This window comes from Protopterus annectens, chromosome 15.part0 (genome assembly GCF_019279795.1).
Source record: "Protopterus annectens isolate FY-2018-M chromosome 15.part0, PAN1.0, whole genome shotgun sequence".
Lineage (NCBI taxonomy): Eukaryota > Metazoa > Chordata > Ceratodontiformes > Protopteridae > Protopterus > Protopterus annectens.
In genome coordinates, this window is record NC_056749.1 from 623,723,363 (window position 1) to 623,745,953 (window position 22,591).

General features: G+C 41.6%; 1 protein-coding gene across 1 annotated transcript in view; it reads right to left on the reverse strand.

Moving 5' to 3' along the window:
• LOC122789862 (U2 snRNP-associated SURP motif-containing protein-like) overlaps positions 1-22,591 on the reverse strand; it is a 1,539,784-nt gene that overhangs the window by 750,018 nt on the left and 767,175 nt on the right. The window contains exon 13 of the mRNA XM_044057296.1: positions 9,358-9,424. Coding sequence (XP_043913231.1) covers positions 9,358-9,424 — 67 coding nt within the window. The remainder of the gene's footprint in view (positions 1-9,357; positions 9,425-22,591) is intronic.

Genomic DNA, 22,591 nt, shown 5'->3' on the forward strand with positions numbered 1-22,591 from the left:
GAGAAACTTACCCCATTCTGAAAAAGGAAAGATGAGAGCAAAATAGCCTGAAAAAGTGCATAAAAAGATCTAGATTCCTTTGTTTGGCCCAAATGGAAAACCTTTTCCATTTACTAGAATATACTCTTTTGGTAGACCACTCCGGACGAGCCAAAATAATGCTCTTAACTGGGGAAGGAAGCCTGGACTGACAAGTGGAGAAACCATGCGGTTTAATGAAGAGTCCGCAGTTTGGGAAGTGGAAGTCCCCAAGAGTGAGAGAGGAGTTCCCGAACAGGATCTAGTATCCAGGGCAGCTACTGAAGATGAGACTTCAAGGAGGAGGACCATGTCTGCCAAGGCCAGAAGGGGGCAATGAGGATAAGAGGAGTCATTAGGTGTTGAGGTTTCTTTAAGACCTTTGGAAAAAGAGGACTAGGAGAATAAGCATAAAGGAGACCCAGAGGCCAATAGTGAACAAGAGTATCCCTGGGCAACTTCCCATGGGGAGAATCATGGCAAAATAATTGCTGCGTTTGTGGTTGATTGGGGAAGCAAAAAAAAAAAAAAGATAGCAAAGCTGACCTCAGTGGTTGAAAATCTCCCTCGTCACTGATGGATTCAAGGACCACTTGTGAGGAGTCAAGATGGACATGGTGAATTTGTCTGCCAATGTGTTGGTACTTCCGGGTATATGAGTTGCAATAAGAAACTCCCTGGAAGACATTATCCATTCCCATACTCTCATGGCGTCTCTGCACTTCCCGCTTGCTTGTTGAGATACCAGACAACCGCCATGTTGTGTATCTGAATTGCTATGGTCCCTAGAGGGAGACTGTCCTGAAAGGCTTGCGACGTGAAGATGACTGCTCTCATCTCCAGGAAATTTATGTGCAATCTGCACTCTTAGGGGGACCAAATACCTTGAACTGTCCCACCCTGAAAATGCCCCCCATACCCCACAACAGGGAATTATCCATGGTGAATGTGGCCTTGGGAGGGGAAAAGACAAAATGGCCTGCCTAGGTGAAGTTCCTGAGAGTGAAGCCACCAAGCTAGATGATGTTTACATACCACAGTCAATTTTATTGTCATGGACAAAAGATGACTCAGAATGGACCACTGAACTGCCAGGGTCCATTGTAACACCAGCATGTGATACCTGTCTAGGGGAACTAATTGGACGGCTGCCGCCATAGAACCTAATGCCTGGAGAATCAAGTGAGCTGAGGGGTCCTGTAGTTCCAGCACACAGCAACCTGATTTTGAATGAGCTGAATCCTGCAAAGTGGAAGGGCTCCAGTCTCCAATACTGTATCCAACTTTAGCCCTATGAGCACCAGAGTCTAGCATGGAACAAGATTAGATGTGGGCAGATCTTACTGTGGTGCCTAGGTTTTGAAAGACACTGAGGGTATACTCAGTGGCCTTTGATAGTTGATGCTCCATGAGGGCCCTTGAGGAGCCAATTGTCCAGGTACGGAAAGACCTAGAAAAGTACAGTTGTGTACACTTACCATAAATGTAGATGCTCGAGTGTATTCACTGCTGCAGTCATTACATTTGGGTAGAATCCCAAAGCTAGGTTTGGGAGGCTGCAGCTAAACAGCATTAGGTGCGGCTATAAGGCCCTGCAGAACTGCAGTGGCAAAGCCTGTCCTGAACTTAGAGAGGCAAATGATAACGCTTTGTAAATGTGTGAACAGAACTCCAAGTAGCAGACTCTAGAATGTCTTTTGTTGGTACTCCTCTGAGAAAGGCTGCTGAAGTGGCTGCAGCTCTGGTGGAATGAGACCTAATGCCCTTGGGCACAGGTTTACCATGGTGTAAGTAGCAGTAACGGATGCAGTGGCTTATCCACTTTGAAATTGTTTGCTTTGAAATGGCCTTTCCTTCTGATCCTGCAGCATATGTCACTAGTAATTGCTCAGTTTTTCTTAGAGCTTTAGTCCTGTTCAAGTAGAATCTTAGCTGCCTGTGTACATCTAAGGAATGCAGAATTCTCTCCCCCCTTTTTCTGCAGATTTGGATAAAAGGTTGGCAGATGAACAGTTTGGTTAAGTGCCACACTTGAAACCACCTTAGGCATAAAAGTAGGATTTGCCCTCAGAGACACCCTGTCTGGTAAAATATGATAAAAGGTTCTACAGCCACAAGGGCCTGTAGCTCAAACTCTTCTTGCTGAAGTAATTGCTAGTAGCAGAGCTGTTTTCCATGATAAGAACTTTATATCAGCAGTAGCTGCTGGTTCAAATGGAGGCAGGGTGAGCTTTTCCAACATAACTGAGGTCCCATGCAGGTATTGGTGATCTTCTAGGAGGCCTTAAAATTTTGGCTCCTCTAAGATGCTGCTTTAGTAAAGGATGAGAAAAGATTGGTGGTTCTGTATTATGAGCCGGAATGGCAGAGGCATGGATTTTAATTGATGAGAAAGATAGGCCTTTATCAAGCATCTCAGTCAAGTATTGCAATATCTGAGGAATATTTGGTTCTGCCGTATCAGTTCCTTGTGCTTGATTCCAAGCACAGAATCTCTTCCATTTATCAGCATAAGATTTTCTAGTACTAGGCCTTCTTGCTTCCAAAATGACATCCATCACAGATTTACTGAGAGATGTTGTTTGTATAACTACATGCTCAACCATGCTGCCAGGTTCAGTGCCTGGAGTTGATTGTGCAGGATCTGATCGTTTTGCTGGAACAGGAGTTGAGGTCTGAGGTAAGGTCCAAGTTGGGTATTGAGACAAGTTCCTTAGGATTGGGTTACCAGCATGAGTGGGGCCAGTCCGGGGCAATTAGTATCATATTTGGTTTCTCTTGTCTGACTTTTAGGAGGACTTTGGGAAGAACAGGCAGAGGAGGAAAGGCGTAAATTGATAGGTTTTTCCAAATGAAGTATAGGGCGTCCACTTTCCATGCTTGTCTGTGATAAGTCCTTGTGCAGAATCTTTTCAATTGACAATTTTGAGGAGAGGCAAATAGATCTATGTCTGGGCTCCCCCATTTCTTTGTTATCATGCTGAAGACTTGTGGATCTATTTTCCACTCGTGAGGATCCATAAGGTTTCTGCTTAAATCGGCTGCCAGAGTATTTTGCTTTCCTCGCAGGAATTGAGCTTGAAGATGTATTTGGTAAGTGAAAGCTGTGTCCCACAGTGCCATGGCTAACCTGCAAAGGGGGTAAGTGTGTGCCCCCTTGTTTATGTACCACATGACCGTGGTGTTGTCCGTCTTTAGCAGTAGTTGTACTGGATGAAGTCCTTGAAGGCTGTTAAGGCATTTTGAACAGCTAGCATCTCTTTCTGGTTGATATGTAGATGCATTTGTTTTGGGGTCCATATGCCCTGAATGCATCTTCCTGTCATGTGGGCCCCACCCAGGCATAATCCGATGAGTCTGTTAAGGTTTGGCTGGCAGGGGGTAGAGTGAAGGCCCATCCCATGTTTTGGTGACATGCCTTTGCCCACCATAGAAACTCCTGTTGTAGGCAGGGAATGAGAGGAATCATTGTTTCCAGACTGTGACAATGTTGACTCCATAAACTTTTTAAGTACCACTGAAGTTTCCTCATATGCAGTTTTGCATATGGAATCAATTGGATGCAGGATGCCATGAAGCCCAAAGCCTGCAGAATTTGTCTTGCAGATAACTGGGTTTTTGTTGCCATCAGTTTGAAAGTCAGTTGCCTTTGCTTGTCTGGCGTGAGGTAAGCCATCTGGGCAGTTGTATTCAAGCTTGCACCTAGGAATGTTATCTTTTGAGAGGGTACCAGTTGTGATTTCTTTTCGGTTATTGTGTACCCTAGGCATGTTAGAAGCCTTTTCACAAACGCCAGGTATTGAAGAATGTCCTTGTTCTCTGCTTGAATGAGACAGTCATCCAAGTAAGGATACATTTGTATACTTTTTTGTCTGCAAAATGCAATTACTGGTGTCAGGCACTTTGTAAAGACCATGGGTGTAGTAGATAAGCCAAAGGGCAGTGCAGAGAATTGGTAATGCATTAAGCCAGCCTTGAATCTGAGGTATCTTCTGCACGACTGTCTTATTGGGACATGCAGATATGCCTCTTAGGTCTGTCACCAGCCAAGGATTCTTGCCCAGCATGGGCAGAAGCTGCTGCAAAGTCAGCATTTTAAATTTTGGAATGTCCAGGTGTGTGTTCAAAAATCAATAAATACAGTATTGGCCGCCAGGCCTTGTCCTTTCTGGGTACCAAGAACAGTCTTGAGTAAAAACCTTGTCCTTTTTCCTGTTCTGGTACTGGCTGAATGGCCCCCATATCCATGAGGGACAACTTGTTTCTGTGCCTCTGCCCATTGATTTTTTGGATCAGGCCAACAGTTTGCCATTGGCATAGTATGGAAATGGAATCTGTATCCCTGTGACACTATGTTTAGCACCCACTTGTCCTGGGTTATTAACTGCCAATTTTGAGCAAAAATCGCTAATTTCCCCCCTAAGGGTGCTGCCAAAGGATAAGTGCTTGGTGTTGGCAGATGGAAGTCATTGGGACTGTTTTCTGTAGGTTTGCGCTTTATCTCCTCCAGATTTGGAGGTAGAAGCACCCCATTGCTTTGACCTGTAAGAACCTTGTGTCTGGTATCTGGAACCCTTAGGGCGTCTGGATTTACCCTTTGAGCTCTGACACAGGAAAAGACCAATTTTTTGTAAGCCAGTGTCTACTGAATCTTGGTGGCTGCACTTGTAAGAAGTCTTTTACAGTTTGCATAGAATTAGCTTTGTCTTCCATTTTCTTTAAAACCTCTTCTGCCTTAATACCAGAGTACCATGCTGTAAAGGTGCATCTAGCAATTTAGCTTTAACATGATCAGGCAAATTTTGTTCCTTTAGCCAGGCATGTTTCCTAATCATAGATCCAGTAACTGCGGCCCTGCAGGAGGCCTCTAAGGAGTCAAAACCACATTGTCAAGTATACTTTCCAACCAGTTCAGCTGCATGCAATAATTCCTGCATTTCTTTATTTTTTGCACATTCAGAAATCAGCATCATTTTCTGTTTCAGCAATCCCATAACATGTTGTTGGCACTTGAGCATATGAAATTGACAGTTTAAGGCCCTAAATACCAAGGTTGCAGATGTACAAATCTTTTTTCCCCATCTGTCCAGTGCCCTTGAATCTCTGTCAGAGGGGGTAGGATTTTTTGCTGTTGAGGCCTTAACTCCCTTGGGACCCTGTGAAACAGGTTCAGGATCAGCAGCAGGGTTTCTAAATAAAAATTTAAGTTAGTCAGGGACCCTGTAATATCTGTCAGGCTTGCTGGGAGCCGGAGGTAAGGAGTCAGGGGTCAAGCTTAACTCCGAAAACACATAATCATCCACGTCTAAAACAGGGGGAATGGCTAAAGGCCTGTGCTGAGGGAGAAGGAAATCCCTGAACCTCTTTTTTGGTTCTGAGAAATCTTGACTCTCCCAATGAAAAAGCTCCCTCAAAGTATGCAAGGTTTCTCCAAATGAATAATCCTCAGGAGGTGATGCAGATGGTATAGACTCCTCTGCACCAGAATCCTCATAGGGAGGTATAGATAATTCCTGATCAGAAGAGGAATCAGAAGAAATAGCAACCTGATCTGAAGATTCATAATCAGTGTCTTGCCTAGAAGGGGATGGGAACCCCTGATCAATGTAATAAGGTCGTCAGCCATTTTGATAATTTGTTTTTTAGGCATAGAGGCCTGTGCACGTGGCTCATGCGTCGGTTTTTACATTTAGAAGTTGCTTTTGTCTTTGGTTTTGTAGCTGTCATCGGTTTGATATACAAATGTTGAGGCCTGAAAACCCCCTCAGAAGCCGGTGCCTGCTCAGCGGCTCCGGACCCATCCAAGGGAGATACATCCTTGGGTCCAATACTTTGAGTATCTCGTGGCATGCCGGACTCCACAAGGGTGTCGGTAGAGGCCTGCGACTCGAAAGTAGCGGGTATCAGGGGCTGCGAAAGCACCTCACTGAGTACCGGCCAACCAGCGACTGGCTTAGGAGAAGCTTCGTCGGTTTTGGACCTTGACTGTTTATCTCTGCTCTTTTCTTTGCATTTTTTATGTACTCCGGTAGTCGGATTGCTATCAGACAACATTTCTTGGTGGTTAAATCTGTTTCCAAAATAATTTGAGGCAAAAATATACCAACGCTTAATAGTGCGTTAGTTAAATCTAGCACAAAACTGACAGCCAGGCACGTTCTCATCAGAGCCTAGGCAAGGAATACAGTATAAATAGAAATCCTTATGAGGTATTTGCTTCCCAAAAGTAATACAATTATTAACTTTTTCTGACATAGGTATGGAGCAAGAAAAAAAGTTTCCCCAACGGGGTACTTAGCTTTAGTGAAGACTTCAGTTCTGAAACTCAAACTCGAATATTTCAGAAGTCGGCTGACCGGCACTTGCGAAATGCTTCTACTTCGGGCACCGCGTAGCAAGAAAGACTGAAGAAAATGGCGTCAGCTGCATGTTTTATACACCTGACGTCATGGAAGAGGAGACAGCAACTGACGCAGGACCCAAGATTTTGGAATTCAGGCCGACTGAGGGCAACCTGCCAGCAGATTTACCCAAATGTAATGACTGCAACAGTGAAACATTAAGAACATCCCTGCAGCCAAAGACGCGCTGCCACTACTGCCATGCGTTTGGTAAACACCTGGGGGGGGGGGGGGACCAAAGTCGGACCTACAGTGTCTAGAATCACGTCCGAGCGTTTCTGTGGCAAATGAGATCTCAGAAGTACAGGATTGCTACCCAATTCAGGTCAGATAACTTATTTAGGTATAATACTATCTAAAGATATTAAATCTATTATATATAATAATTATAATACCTGTTTTCTTAATATACAAAATCTTTTTAATACCTGGAATATGTTTTTTACTATGGAGGAGAGACTTACAATTATTAAAATGATAATATTCCCCAAGATTTTATACTTAATACAATCAATAATACTTTCACCTACAAAAATAATTATCAAGAAACTGAATACACTAATGTTAAATTTCTTATGGGCACCTAATAGACCTAGGATTGCATTAAAGCAACATACTAATAGCTGGTCTCAAGGGGGTATTTCTTTTCCAGACTTTAATTTATATATTATCTCTTCTATTATAAAAGTTATTACTTTATTAATAGATCAGTCATATATCACAAAATGGAAAGATTATTGGGAGCTAATTAGTATGCACTTCATGAAAATCTCCTTAACACATAAAAATATGATTGTAAATAACTCCATGTTGTGGTTGCTAAAGGAATTTTGTACTTCACCTATTACACCTAAACATATGGTTTGTTACCCATTAAATATTATTATTAGTTATCGTAACTTTATATTCATGCACCCTAAGTATAGGGAATTAAGAATCTATTCCAAAACTGATTGATTACTTGATATTAAAATTTACAGCATAAAGTTTCTGATAAAGGTAAACTTTCATATATACATAAAATTATCAGACAAGAAACTTTTTACAGTGTAGATTCATACTGGAATTATTTCACCTCTATTAATGGGGACCCACCAACTCAACAAGATAAACAATATATATTGGAATCTGCTTATAGAACTATATCTTCCATTGTCTGGAGACTTTATACATGGAAATTTTTACATAGATCTTTTTATACACCTTTGATGATGAATAAAATAAATAATAAAGATAATCTATGTAAGAGATGTAATGTAGAAATTAATGCTGACTGGGCTCACATGTTTTATGACTGTATGAAGTTGAAAGAATACTGGAAGTCAATTAATGAATTTTTGCAGGCTCTTTTTACAGATAATTTCATTATTTCTAAGTCTCTTATATTATTCAACACACCTGTACCTCAATGTGTTAAAAAGATTAAGCTTCCCTTGTTATGGTCTATCCTAGCAGTGGCCAGGAAAATAATAACTAGAAATTGGATTTCAGATACACCTCCTTCGTTCAATGAATTTAAACATGTTATGAATATAATGTGCCATATGGAAATAAGCACAATTAGAATGAGAACAACTAGAAAAACATCATATTATATTGTATGGGATAATTTACAAAATTTGTTAAAAAAAATTCTAATTTCAATAGCACGGTATTTTAGTTTAATTAATTGATCTGATTGTAGTGGATGTCTTTGTAAATACTTTAGTTGTTTTGTTGAATATTATAAGAATACCTATTTTTAATTACTTGTATAAAATTGTTATAATATTTCTCTTATATGTTAAAACAATAAACCTGTTTTGAAAAAAAAAAAGAAGTACAGGATTGCAAGGAATTATGGGAAGGGAGGAGCTAGACCTCTGGATCTTACAGTTACGGCTCAAATTCGAGGTTGGATCCAAGATCCATCTGTAATGAATAATGACACGGATACATCCGATCCCATATCTAAAAGTAAATTTTAGCATGGCAACTCTATAGGAGCCTTCAGAAAGACTTTGCAAGGGTAGGCAAAAATGCAAAGTAATAACTGTGCTTGCAGCAGAATCAAACAGCTTGGTAGTAACACAAATATAAATGGCACAAAAGGACAACACTATAATGACACAGTGATGTCACTGATGGGTTTGGGGGGCAAGAAAACTGTGTGTGCTGCTCTGCTGGACAACTGGAAGCAAAGAGCTTCATATAGATACGATGTACACTTCAAAATAATAAACAGATACTTGAAAAAATTATGATGGCTATCAGCACAAATATCTTCAAAGGAACTAGACACCTGAATAAAGAACTTGAGAGGCATGCACACCACATGAATTTGAAAAACAGATTTTTCAAAGTTCTCAACTAACCTTGGATTTTGCTTCATTACCTGTCCCTCATAAAACAATTGTAATCCACAGGGATTTACCAGAAAATCAATTTGCAATAATGCCAGAGCTTCATACTTCTTTAAAAAATGCATTTTGATGCAAAATCTATTGTTCTATTAGGCAATTACATTTTTTTTTTTAAGAAACGTCCTGGATTTTGGACCTTTAGCACATATATTTGGCTTTGTCACGGTTTCTCAAGTAAAGATGCTGAAAGCTCCGATTTTAGTGCATGCAAGCGTTTTGCAAAATATAGAAAAAAATGGAGTAAACTGGTGATCTTGTAAACTACATTCAAATGTGAAAAGAGTAGCACAAACAGATAAAGCATTTAAATACTTTTCAAACTCCCCAAAATACTATGGACAAGCATTTAAATACTTTTCAACCCCCCATACTATGGACTCTGTTGTTTCTCAAATAATATACTTTAGACTCAGATAATATAATGCAATCACTGAAAACGTAAATGAAAGTCACTATTTCATAATTCAGATTTTTGCACCATTCAGATGAACAAACATTACAAAAAAGTAGTAAGCAAAACTGAATGTGATGCATACCTGAAGAATGGAGAAGAGCTTCCATCTGTAGTACACATGGGCTGGACTTTTATTTTCAAATAAAAACCTACAATAACAAGAGAGACAATAGTCAAAACAGTCCCCCTAAATGTAGTATCACTAAAAAAAAAAAAAAAAAACACTCAATTTGCCAGACTCTAGTCAGTAAACTGTAATAAGAATAAAGTTAACTGCAAACACAATGTACTGCATCTACCAACCTGAAACTTGAACAAAAAAAAAGGCTTAAAACGGCCCTCATCAAGATACGCTATTATACCAAAATGCTTCTGTTGCATTATATATCCATATGATCAAAAACACACTAAGTTATGCAGATACATGGCACAACTGATTCCAAGTGTCTTATATTTCCCACTATATAGTTAAACATTCAGAAAGTCAACTTCCCAGAGATGTTGTAAATTCAAAGTGGCCAGTAAAAGAATGTAGACAATACACTAACCGCATGAGTCCAGCAAAGCAGTAAACATTTTTCAAACTCAGAACCAGAGAAATACTACAAAATCACACGTTGATTATTACTTCTACTGGTCTTTAACAATGTCATTAACATCAGAATATCTCTACAATGAATTAACATCCAAAGCTACTACTGAGCACTAATGTTGTTTGTCTTTCGGCTTTTCCCGCTTAGGGGTCGCCACAGCGGAACTCTGGTCCGCTAATGATTGGCAGTTGGTTTTTATGGTGTTGAGTTGCCAAGCTCTACGCCCAACCTTCAACGAAGGCATGCCCATTCAATACATGTCTTTCCAACACCCACTCAACCGCGTGGAGGACATGCAGACTCCACACAGAAGGCACTCCCAACTCAAGCGGAGAATCGAACGGGAGAACCTCTTGCTGTGAGGCAACAACGCTACCACTGCACCACCGCGGAAGTCTCCAGTTCATTTGTAATAACGCTAAAAAAAAGTTTAGTGTCCCTTAGAACAGTCTCACACTGTTCTAATATGTGATGCAAGTTCTTTTTGACAAAAATGGATAAGGGGTTCCGTAGCCCAGCCTCTACCACAGACTAGGTCACATGGGTGGGGTACTAAGACATTTATGAACTTTTGGCAAACCATATACAATTGGTACCACTGGATGTTCAAGTGAGAAATATTCAAAGAGTGGCTCTATCATCATATTAGTTGTTAGTAGATAGAAGATCAGAAATGCTATTCTAGCCATAACAGCTTTAATAGTAGCTACTGATATACATTCATAGGTATCACTGACTTGAGAACATACATTTATCTGTGATGCAGCTCCTTATCTAAAATAACTATACCTCCACCCTTGTCAGCGGGTCTAACTTCTACGGAAGTTAATTCTCTCAGTCCTTTCAGTGCATCATACTCTTCTTTAGACATATTGGGGTAGTTTCTGTTCATCTTCACTATCAAAACTATCCCTGATCTGTTTATCACAGATCTCCACAAAGGTATCAAAAATAGCATTGCTCAATAAGTCTCTGAGCATCAGTCAATTCATACGTTGAAATGTTAAAACCAAACCTGTTTGGATCTTTTGCCCCCTCTGTTCCAATCCTCCATACTTCGCATTCTCCTTGTTTTTTGGTTTCTCATTTGACTCCTGGACCTTCCCCTGATCAGGAACGGTTTGACAAAAAAACGACTTATGTCTGACATTGTTGGTGTTACAGAGTCTTTACTGCTAAAAGCAGCAACATTCGACCATTGCACTGTGTTCCTTGGGTTTAACAACCTGTTCCTCATGCTTACGGTCAGTTCCTGATACCAGGCTACACATATTGTTCCTATTACCTGTAGCAAAATCATGCCCCAACTGAGAATCCACTACAGGTGATGCTATCACTACACTGCCTCCTAGTTCTGGCTCACTTCTAAGTGGGAGGGCGGGAGATGTTCTACAGAGACAATAGGGACAGAATCATTACTAACATTGCTGGTGTTCTCAACAACCACACCCTCATGCTGTATAGGGCGTGTATCATTCCTGTTTCTATTCCATGAGAAAACATTGCCATTCCTGAAGTCACCAAAGTCTCTCTGCAGCTTTCTGACTTTGGTTACTTGCAACCTTTTCTCATAGTTCTGAATGTTCTCATACAGGGTATCCATCTAATCATCTAACACAGTTGGTGAATAATTATCAAATATTCTGTAGCCTGCTGATTTCAGACATTAGCTCTTCCTCTTGTGGGCAAAAAAATCAATAAGCAGTTGCAAATACCTTGCGCTACATTCGAGGTTGATCAACTGCCATTGTCTAAGCAGCTCTGGATAGGTTTGCCCATACGTGGGCATGGTTAAGACTCTCAGGCTTCTCATTACAATACCTTGTTTGAGTGAGGCTTCTAAATGAAAGCGCTACCACTGTAGCCGCTTAAACTTATATAGTTTATTTTCTACAGTTTTATACTTGACCAAAAAGCCTTCACGATTAACAGGATCATCTCCCACACTACCAGCATCTGTAGACATATCCACTTGCAGTAAAGGGTTACTACTCAGATTCAAAGTGCTAAAACGTTCCACCGAATGTGTGCTCAGTTCATTTGAAGTTTTGGCATTAAGACAGGATATCTCTTCAGAAGTTCCTTCCATCATACCTTCTGCCACTTCATAGATCCTGTCTGGTCTTTTTGGGCCTGGTGGTTCAGAATCTGGATCTTTGGAAGCTGATGCAAAGGCGTCCAAGTAAGCTGGGACAACTGGAGGAATGGCTGAGGGGGAGGGGGATTCCACCTGCAGAATATCATAATATCCCTTTCAAACTGTCATTTGTGTGGAATCCCATTTTAAGTACTCTCTCATTTTGGAAATATAGTTTCCCCAAAGATGATGTTTTCAGGTGGGGAAGGGGCCCTAAAGAAGCAGGCCTGGGACTCAAAGCTAGCAGACCATAAGGGGTTTTTGTGAGGGCCATAAAGGTCTGGAAAAGAGAGAGAGAATACCTGCCCATCAGGAATACCTTCTGAATGAGCAGACAAATGCTTAGACTTCTGTTTTTTTTTTTTTTTTTTTTTTTTTAGTTGTCGTCGTCCTTGGTCCGGGCTGAGCAACTGTAGGCCTAGAATCTGACACCAGAGGACTCCTCAGATATGGAAGCTGCCATAAGCCATTTGTAAGAACCTGCCCCCTTCCCTGACATCAATGGTATCACCATGAACGTGCAGGCTAGAGAAAATAGGGCATCACCCGAAACAGTGCCTGCCAAAGTCAAAGCTATCAGAATTACCTCAGCACTTTCATCGGCAGCTGGCAGGATGTCTGAACTCTGAGGCGCAAGTGCTTTTTCCGGCTTTGCAACTTGGCCTTTTGTTCTCAGCAGTTCGGCCGATACAGCAGATGTCACTTCCATACCCAAACAATTTGCTTAAGACTTTGATTTTCCACAAATAAGTTTAGGGCTGCGAGACAGCTGCACAGAGTTTTAGGAACGAAGGACTGGCAAATGGAACACACTTTGTAGTCACGGAAAGGCCCTAAACAAACGAGGAGGTCGTGGCAGTCTGTGCAGGATTTGAAGTCCACACTTACATTTTCTCTTCCTAGATAACATAGACAGAATCAGCTTAAGGAAACAACAAAAAAAATAACGCAATCACAATAGAAAATGTCCAACGTGGTACTTATTGTTTTGAAGACACTGGGGCGGAGCAAAATGAGCAAGCTGACGTCTGACTGACGGCAGAGAATTTCTGACATCTGTGCATGCAGACGTCACATTTATGGCCACAGATTAAGGGATCTATGTGTGATGTCCCATGCACCATACAGTAGCCCAGCTAAGCTTCTGTATTTGGGCCAGCCATTCAGGTCGCCTCAGGCAGAGGATCCCTCATGTTTAGAATACTGCAACATGAGAATAGGACATCTATCAGCTCTCTGGGTTATCACACTTAAACTTTAGAAAGGCTATTAGGCAAAATCATTTGTAGGGGCTGGGAAAGAAGCTGGGTAGGTGGACACACTGGGGTTGTATCCTGCTTGAAACTAAATGCTCTAACATGACTGTTGGCTCCCATACTATTATGGTTAGCTTGAACAGTACCCAAATGATATGCAGCACCCCTTCTAGATCATCCAGAGAAAGTACAGTTGTGTACTCTGAACATAAATGTAGATGTTAGAGTGTATTCACTGTTGCAGTTACTACACTTGGACCATCCGCTTTGCAGCAGCCCTCAGTCGGCCCGACCAACAAAGTCCCGGGTCCTCCGACCAAGCACTAATGAAAACCATTAAATTAGGGCATAATGTTTGTATAAAATGTAGGCAAATCTACAACTGATTATTCACATGCTCATACCAAATATAGATGGTGTAAAATCCCAGCAAACTGTAAGCAATAAAAAACCCAGTCCTGCAATGATGCAACAGTGGAAATAAAACAAGTGGTATGATGACATGTACCCAGTCAATAAATACCTCTGCATATTTCAGTGAAAGATGGAGGAAAAGTCAGACTGAAAGACAAGACACAGGATAATAGCCATCTTGACAAAAAGTACAGTTGTGTACACTTACCAAAAATGTAGATGTTAGAGTGTATTCACTGTTGCAGTCATTACACTTGGGTTATCTGCTTGCAGTAGCCCTCAGTCGGCCTGATTAACAAAGTCTTGGGTCCTGCGTCGGTTTCTGTCCCTTCTTCCATGACGTCAGGTCGTCAGGGGTATAAAACATGCAGGCGACGCCATTACATCAGTTTTTCTTGCCCCAGATGTCAGGTGCCCCCTTAATGGGAAGCAATTAAAATCTATAAATACAAGGATATACCTCCAACAAAAAAGGAAATACACCAAAAAGCTTTCTGAGCATAGTAAGTGAGAGTAGAGGTATAGCCAAAAGAAGAAAGGGGGCTGGGGGGTAACCAGGACTGCAACAGTGAATACACTTGAACATCTACATTTATGGTAAGTGTACACAACTGTACAATGTTCTTCATGTTTCACTGCTGCAGTCATTACATTTGAGTAGATTCCCAAAGTTAAGGTTGGGAGTAGGAATTTAAATAGAATTAGGACCAGCTATAAGGCCCTGCAAGACTACAGTGGCAAAACCAGCTCTGGATTTAGAGAAAACTGGCAAATGATAATGCTTGGTGAAAGTATGTACAGAACTCCAGGTAGCAGCTTCTAGGATGTCCCTAGTAGGGACGCCCCTGAGAAAGGCTGTAGAGGTAGATGCAGCCCTGGTTGAATGGGGTCTGATGCCCTTGTGGGATAGGTTTTCCATGGTGCTTATAGCAGAAATGCATGCAATGGCCTATCCATTTTGAAATGGTTTGTTTTGAAATAGCTTTTCCCTCTGTCCCTGCAGCAAATGCCACCAGCAGTTGTTCAGTTTTCCTTTGAGGTTTAGTCCTGTCCAAGTAGAATCTAAGTTGCCTGTGCACATCTAGAGAGTGTAGTATCCATTCCCCTTTATTCTGTGGGTTAGGGAAGAAGGTAGGCAAATGAATGGACTGATTAAGAGCCACACTGGATACCACCTTGGGCATGAAGAAGGGATTGGTTCTGAGGGACACCCTGTCCGCATGAAAGATTATTAAAGGTTCCACTGCCATAAGGGCATGTAATTCAGATACCCTTCTTGCAGAAGTGATTGCTAAAAGGAAAGCTGTTTTCCAGGAAAGAAATTTTAAATCTGCAGTAGCAGCTGGCTCGAAAGGAGGAAGAATGACTTTTCCAAGACAAAGTTTGGAACCCACGCTGGCGTTGGAGCTCTCCTGGGTGGCCTTAGATTTTTGGCCCCTCTGAGGAACTGCTAGAGCAGTGGGTGAGAAGAGGGGAGGCTCTGTGCTATAATGAGCTGAAATTGCTGATGCATGAATTTTGATGGAGGAAAAGGACAAGCCCTTATGAAGCATTTCAGTCAAGTATTGTAGAATCTGAGGTAAATTGAGCACTGCTGCGTTTTCCAGTCACAAAATCTTTTCCATTTTGCAGCATAAGATTATATAGTACTAGGCCTCCTTGCCTCTAAAATGCTATGCATCACTGATTGACTGAGGGATGGTAAAGGAGAGACTAGGTAATTAGCCAGACTGCTAGGTTCAGGGTTTGCAGCTGAGGGTGCAGAATCTGGTTCTCCTGCCGAGACTACATGGAAGAAGTTGGAGGCAGGTGCCATGGAGCCAAGTGTGACACACTGCGCAAGAGTGGGTACCAGTGTTGGCGAGGCCAGTCTGGTGCAATTAAAATCGTCCTTGGTTTGTCCTGTTTGATCTTTAGTAGTACCTTGGAGAGCAGAGGCAGAGGACGAAAGGCATAAACTGATAGGTTTTTCCAGCTGAAGGATAGAGCATCCATTTTCCAAGCTAGCTTGTGGGGAATCCTTGTGCAAAATTTGTCCAATTGATGGTTCTGGGGGAGGCAAACAGGTCTAAATTTGGGCTCCCCCATTTGCTTGTCAACATGTAGAAAATCCTTGGTTCCGATTTCCACTTGTCTGGGTCCATGAAGTTTCTGCTTGGTCCGTATGCCAGTGTATTTAGTTTTCTTGGCAGGAATTGAGCGTGTAGATTCACTTAGTAGCTCAAGGCTGTGTTCCACAATGCCATGGCTAGTCTGCAGAGGGGGTAAGAAAGTTTAGCTCCCTGTTTGTTTATGTACCACATGACAGTGGTGTTGTCCGTCTTTACCATCAGTTGTCCAGGAAGAATGTGGTCCTTGAAGGCTGTCAGAGCATTCTGCACAGCTAACATTTCCTTTTGATTTATGTGCAGGTGCATCTGACTTGGGTTCCTTTTGCCCTGAATGCACTTCCCTGCCAGGTGAGCCCCCCACCCCTTCCATGCATAATCTGATGAGTCTGTTAAGATTTGGGCGGCAGGGGGTTATGTGAATGGTAGTGCCCTGTTTTGGTTGCAGGCTTCAGCCCACCAAAGGAACTCTAGGCGAAGGCAAGGTATGACAGGAATCCTTGCTTCTAGATCCTGTGAATGTTGACACCATAGGCTTTTGACATACCATTGTAGTTTGCTCATATGCAGCATTGCATATGGAATTAGAAGAATGCAGGAGGCCATGAACACCAAGGCTTGCAGTATTTGCCTTGCAGATAGCTGGGTTTTTCTGGCCACTTGTTTGAAGTAGGTTTCAAATGAATCCGTTTCTCTGGCGTGAGGAAAGCCATCTGGGAAGTTGTATTCAAGCTTACTCCCAGGAATATAATTTGTTGACAGGGTAACAGGTGTGATTTCTTTTCGTTTATGGTGAACCCCAGACAAGTCAGTACCCTCTGAACAAAGGCCAGATGATTCAAAAGAATGTCCCGGTTTTCTGCCTGAATTAGACAATCGTCCAGGTATGGGTATATTTGAATATTTCTTTGCCTGCAAAATGCAATGACTGGAGCGAAGCACTTTGTGAATACCCTGGGTGCAGTAGATAAGCCACAGGGCAGTGCAGAAAACTGATGGTGCATGTAGCCTGCTTTGAACCGTAGGTATCTTCTGTAAGACTCCCTGACAGGGATGTGCAGGCATGCTTCTTTTAAGTCGTGTCACCAACTATGCATCTTTGCCTAGCATAGGAAGCAGCTGGTGAAGAGTCAGCATTTTGAATTTTGGAATCACCAGAAAGGTGTTTAGAGTAGAAAGGTCCAGGATAGGATGCCATGTATTGCCTTTTCTGGGTACCAGGAAAAGTCTCGAATAGAAACCTTGTCCCTTTTCCTCTTCTGGAACCAAATGAATAGCCCCCATGTTTAAAAGAGAGTACTTGATTTTGGGCCTCTGCCCACTGACTTGGGGGTAGATCTGGACGCCCGCTTGGTATTGGTGTGTGGAAGTGAAATCTGTATCCTTGGGACACTACATTTAAAACCCATTTGTCCTGGGTAATTAGTTCCCAGTTTTTGGGCTGCAGTCCAATCTTTCCGCCTAAAAGAGCATTCAGCTGGGAAGTGCTTGGAAGTTTTAAAAGCAAGTCACAGACAGTTTTCCATAGGGGGGAGTCTTACTACTGCCAGATTTGGGGGCGGAAACCCTCCACTGCTTAGTCTTGTGTGTCCCTTGGGACTGAAACCTGGGGTTTCTGCTGTGTCTGGGTTTGTCTTGAAAAGACCTGGAAGGGGCTGGAATGGACCAGAACTTCCTCAGACTTGTTGCCAAACAGGCAGTCCTGATTTAACGGAGCATCCAACAATTTAGCTTTAACATGATCGGGCAAAGATTGTTCCTTAAGCCAAGCATGCCTTCTGAGCACAGACTCAGTAACAGCAGCCCTGCAAGAGGACTCTAATGAATCAAACCCACATTGCAAAGTATGTTTTCCAACCTGTTCAGCAGAATGCATTAAATCCTGTAATTCTTCATTTTCAGCACAGTCAGGAATCAACATCATTTTCTGTTTAAGCAATCCAGTAACATGTTGTTGATATGAAACTGGCAGTTTAAAGCCCTAACAGCCAAGGTTGCAGAAGTGTAAACCTTCTTACCCCATCTATCCAGAGACCTGGAGTCTCTATCAGAGGGGGTAGGATTTTTAGCAGTAGAAGCCTTAATGCCCTTGGGTCCCTGTGAAATAGTCTCTGGATCCACAATAGGATTTTTAAAAAGGCACTTGTGTGAATCAGGAACCCTGTAACATCTGTCAGGTTTTCTGGGAGCAGGGGGTGAAGAATCAAGGGCCAAACTAGATTCTGAAAAGGCATCATCAACACTGTCTAGTACAGGAGGTATAGCTAAAGGCCTATGCTGAGGCAGGAGTAAGAAATCCCTAAGCCTCTTTTTTGAATCAGAAAAATCCTGGCTTTCCTATGGAAATATTCCCTTAGGGTATATGTAAGGTCTCACCAAAAGAAAAAGCCTCTGGAGGGGAAGCAGAGGGAATAGAATTCTCTGCATCAGAATCTTCATACGTAGATAAGGGCAAAAGCAGATCATCAGAAGAATCAGAAAAATCAGAATCCTGGTCAGAAGATTCATAAACAACTTCGGTCCTAGGTCTCTTAGAAGGGGGAGGCTGGCTTCCCTTTATTAGAGTTATAAGATCGTCAGCCATTCTTATCATTTGTTTTTCAGGTATAGAGGCCTGGGCGTTGGTTTCTTAGGCAAGGTTCTAGATTTTGGCCTAAATGAGGAAGGAGGCGTTGGTTTAATATGCAAGCCCGTAGGCCTGAATACACCCTCAGAAGCCGGTGCCTGCACAGCGGCTCTGGACCCATCCAAGGTAGAGACATCTGCAGGTTCCACAGTTGAAGCATCTCACAGCATACTGGACTCCGAATGGGTATCAGAAGAGGCCTGAAAGTCAGAAGTAGCGGGTATCAGGAGCTGCAAAAGTGCCTCGCTGAGTACCGGCTAACTGGCGACTGGCTTAGGAGAAGCGTCGTCGGCAGCTTTGGACCTCAGCAGCCTGTCTCTGTCTTTATCGTTGCATTTTTTTCAGAATCCCGGTAGTTGGATGGCTAACCGATGACATTTCTGGATAATTAAACCGAAAACCTAAATATTTAGAGGCAAAAATATACAGACAACTGATAGTGCGCTGATTAAATAAAGCACAAAACCGACAGCAAGGTACATCGTGGTCAGGGCCTAGGCAAGGAATACAGTACGAATGAAAATCTTTGTGAGGTATTTGCTTTCCACAAGTAATGCAATTAACTTTTACTGACATCGGAAAGGAGCAAGAAAAAGTTACCCCAACAGGGTACTTGGATTTAGTCGAAGACTTCGGTTCTGAAACTCGAAAACTAATATTTCAAGAGTCGGCCAACTGGCACTTGCGAACTGCTTCTGCTTTGGGCACCGCACGGCAAGAAAGACTGATGTAATGGCGTCGGCTGCATGTTTTATACCCCTGATGACCTGACGTCATGGAAGAAGGGACAGCAACTGACGCAGGACCCAAGACTTTGTTAATCAGGCCGACTGAGGGCTACTGCAAGCAGATAACCCAAATGTAATGACTGCAACAGTGAAACATGAAGATCATCATAGGAATCCTGACACCAAACTCTTAGCAAGGGTGTACTGGGTCTTCTCTCTGCCTGTAGGGTCAACCTGATATGGAATGGAAGAATTCGGTGATACTGATGTGAAAGTAGAGAAAAACTACTGCCTTGTAGTAATCAACAGTATGGCAGTTATTCAGATAGTACACTAAATGGTCTTCTGGACAGATAAGAAATTAAAAAAAAAAAAAAATCAGCTGTTGGACATTAAAACTCAAACTTAAACTTTTGCTTAGTTCAGATACAAACAGTAAACAGGAAGCCTCCAAGTTAAAGATAGTACAACATAATAAAACACACTCAAACCGTGTGTTAGCTCACTCTACCGGAAATGTATGACAGACTAACCTTGACAGACATCACTAACAATAAGGTGGACGTGGCTAGACTCTACCATGAGGTATCTGGCAAGACTGCAGCTGAAAAAAATTACATTAAATGGTCCTCTGAAGAGAAACAATTTTTTTGTGGGATACATGCTTTTGCTTTGCTTGCCCAAAGCTCACCCTCTGAGACACCCTGTTGATCAATTAATTCTACTCGTCAACAGCCATGCAAGCTAATTGATTTGATAGAAGCTAAACTCATGTGGACTGAGAGCAGGGCCATCATCAGCAATGAGTATTTTTTAAGCTTATTTGCTCTTGCTACCTACCAACAATCAGACTCTTGCTCAGCCAAATAGTGCATACACTCCCAAAACACCACAGCAACAGCTGACAGAGAACAGTTGTCACTTCAGCAGCCATCAGTAGCTGCTTGCCTTTTTTTTGTTTTTGTTTTTGCACTTCACAGCCTTAATCTTCACTGTAAATGCCAAGAACTGATCATGCAATGGTCATCAACAAGGGCTTGTCAAATCACACATATATACAAATATGTATCAATATACAGCACTGTTTACTTATTTCCATTTGTTTACCAGAGCAGTGCACTGATCTCAATGGACCATTTGCAGGCACAGCTTGGGTGAACAGGATCACATAAGTAATGAACATATCTGCAGATAAAGGGATATGCTAAAAACATATACATGATTGTATGTGTGTGTGTGTGTATATATATATATATATATATATATATATATATATATATATATATTTGTGTGTGTGCGTATATATACATACACATGTACACACACAATATATATATATATATATATATATATATATATATATATATATATATATATATACACATACTACTCAATATGAACCAGCATAAAAAACATCATACTTGAAGAAAAACACAAACAGTCCAGGAATAGATGCATGGCCCAACTTTAATGGCTGACCGGCCAAGTTACCTCACCAGCAAACCAGGTTACGCCTTAGCGTCATCAGTGCATGTATTGGAAGGTGCCCTCCCCTTCTTTACACACATTCACTTAAAGCATCAGTCTGCCCTTTATCTTGAATCAATATACCTCACATAAAAGAAACTTATGAAACCACATTTTTTACACACAGTACATCATGTGAAGTCAATTTTTTCCATCATTCTTTTTATGAAAAAGATGCTGCATTTTTATTTACAAAAATTCAATAGATTTTAACAGTCATTAAGCCCAGGTTTAAATAGGGCTCCCAGATTAACTGTCCATTGTCTATTTTTTTTCATCAGGATTTTGTGTTTATGTATGGTACATAAGTTATCACCTACCACTTTATCTATGCCCAAAAAAACAAAATGTGCTGTAGGGTGTACCAACAGGTGTTTAAACAATGCACTTCTGTTCCGTCGACAATTTATATCACTGTGTAAAGTAATACGTTGTTTAAAGCTAAGAGATGTTTGCCCTATACAAAAGGAGCCACACTGGCTGCCTTATAGACTACTCACATTCAGTTGCACATATGATCAAATGACGACTATTCATACACTTTTGAAGTGTTAACAGAAGTGAATGATTTGGTCTTAGATATACATTTACCATATATATACAATGCCCACAACAGGTGCTCCCTACTGCTACTGAATTTGTATCATCTTGCTTTACATACCCATTCTTGAAACCTGACGAGTGTTGTCCTATATTTTTCCCTCTTCTAAAACCAAAACTACAATCTAACAGTGTCAAAATATGGATCAGATTTCAAAATGTGACAGTGTTTTGCTATAATACGTCTAAATCTTGAAAACATTAGACGCATACTTTGTAATGAACCTTATATGATCATCTGTGGTAATATTAGTTTGTACTTTATCCTGCAAAAACTGAATCATAGACTGGACCCCTGCTTGCTTTAGTGCTTCGTCCACCACTTTATGGTCATATCCCCTAGCTAGAAATCTTGCTTTTAACTGTTTTGCCTGCAGCCAAAATTCATCGGTCTTGGAGCAAATCCTTCTAATTCTGGACAACTTGGCCTTGGGAATATCGGTAGATATGTGGCGGGGGTGACTGCTGTTGGCATGCAATAATGAATTCTTGGAAAAAGGTTTCCTGTACAAAGTAGTATCCATTGTGCCATCCATGGCTTTAACAACTTTCACATCCAAAAATTCAAATGTGTGCAAATCAATTTTATTTATTTATTTATTGTCATTTGTTAACCGGGTTAGTCCATCTGGGTTTCTGGCCCATTTTCAGTGCAGACCATAGGAGAAAAGCTCCAGAAAATTTGCATAATAGTACATTGATTGCACGCAGAAGTAGAGTAATAACATAGCTGAGGGATTTACACAGCTGTTAAAAGTAAAGTTGAGTACAAGCAATAACAAAGTTGAGTACAGAAGAGAAAGTACAGTTTTGTACCTACCATAAATGTAGATGTTCGAGTGCTAATACAGCTGCAGTCATAACAGATGGGTTCTCCTGCCGTCAGGCGGGTCCTCGGTCGGCTGAATTCCAAAGTCTAGGTCCGGCGTCGGTTGTCGTCGCTTCTTCCCTGACATCAGTGCGAAAGGGGTATAAAGGAACCAGCCGACGCCATTTTCTTCAGTTTTTCTTGCCCCAGATGTCAGGTGCCCCCAGAAGGAAGGCAATACATAAATTTGTGTAATAAAGCAGTGCAATATAATCAAAATACAGTAGTTGCAAGAAAATACATCATAAATGAATACCCCAATCAGGTTGTATGAGGATGTGTTAGCCTATAGGCCTGTCCCAAGAGGGGAAGGAGGGAGGGAAACCTGGACTGCAGCTGTATTAGCACTCGAACATCTACATTTATGGTAGGTACAAAACTGTACTATGTTCATCGTGCATACAGCTGCAGTCATAACAGATGGGTAGAATCCCAAAGCTAAGAAAGGGGTGGTAGGCA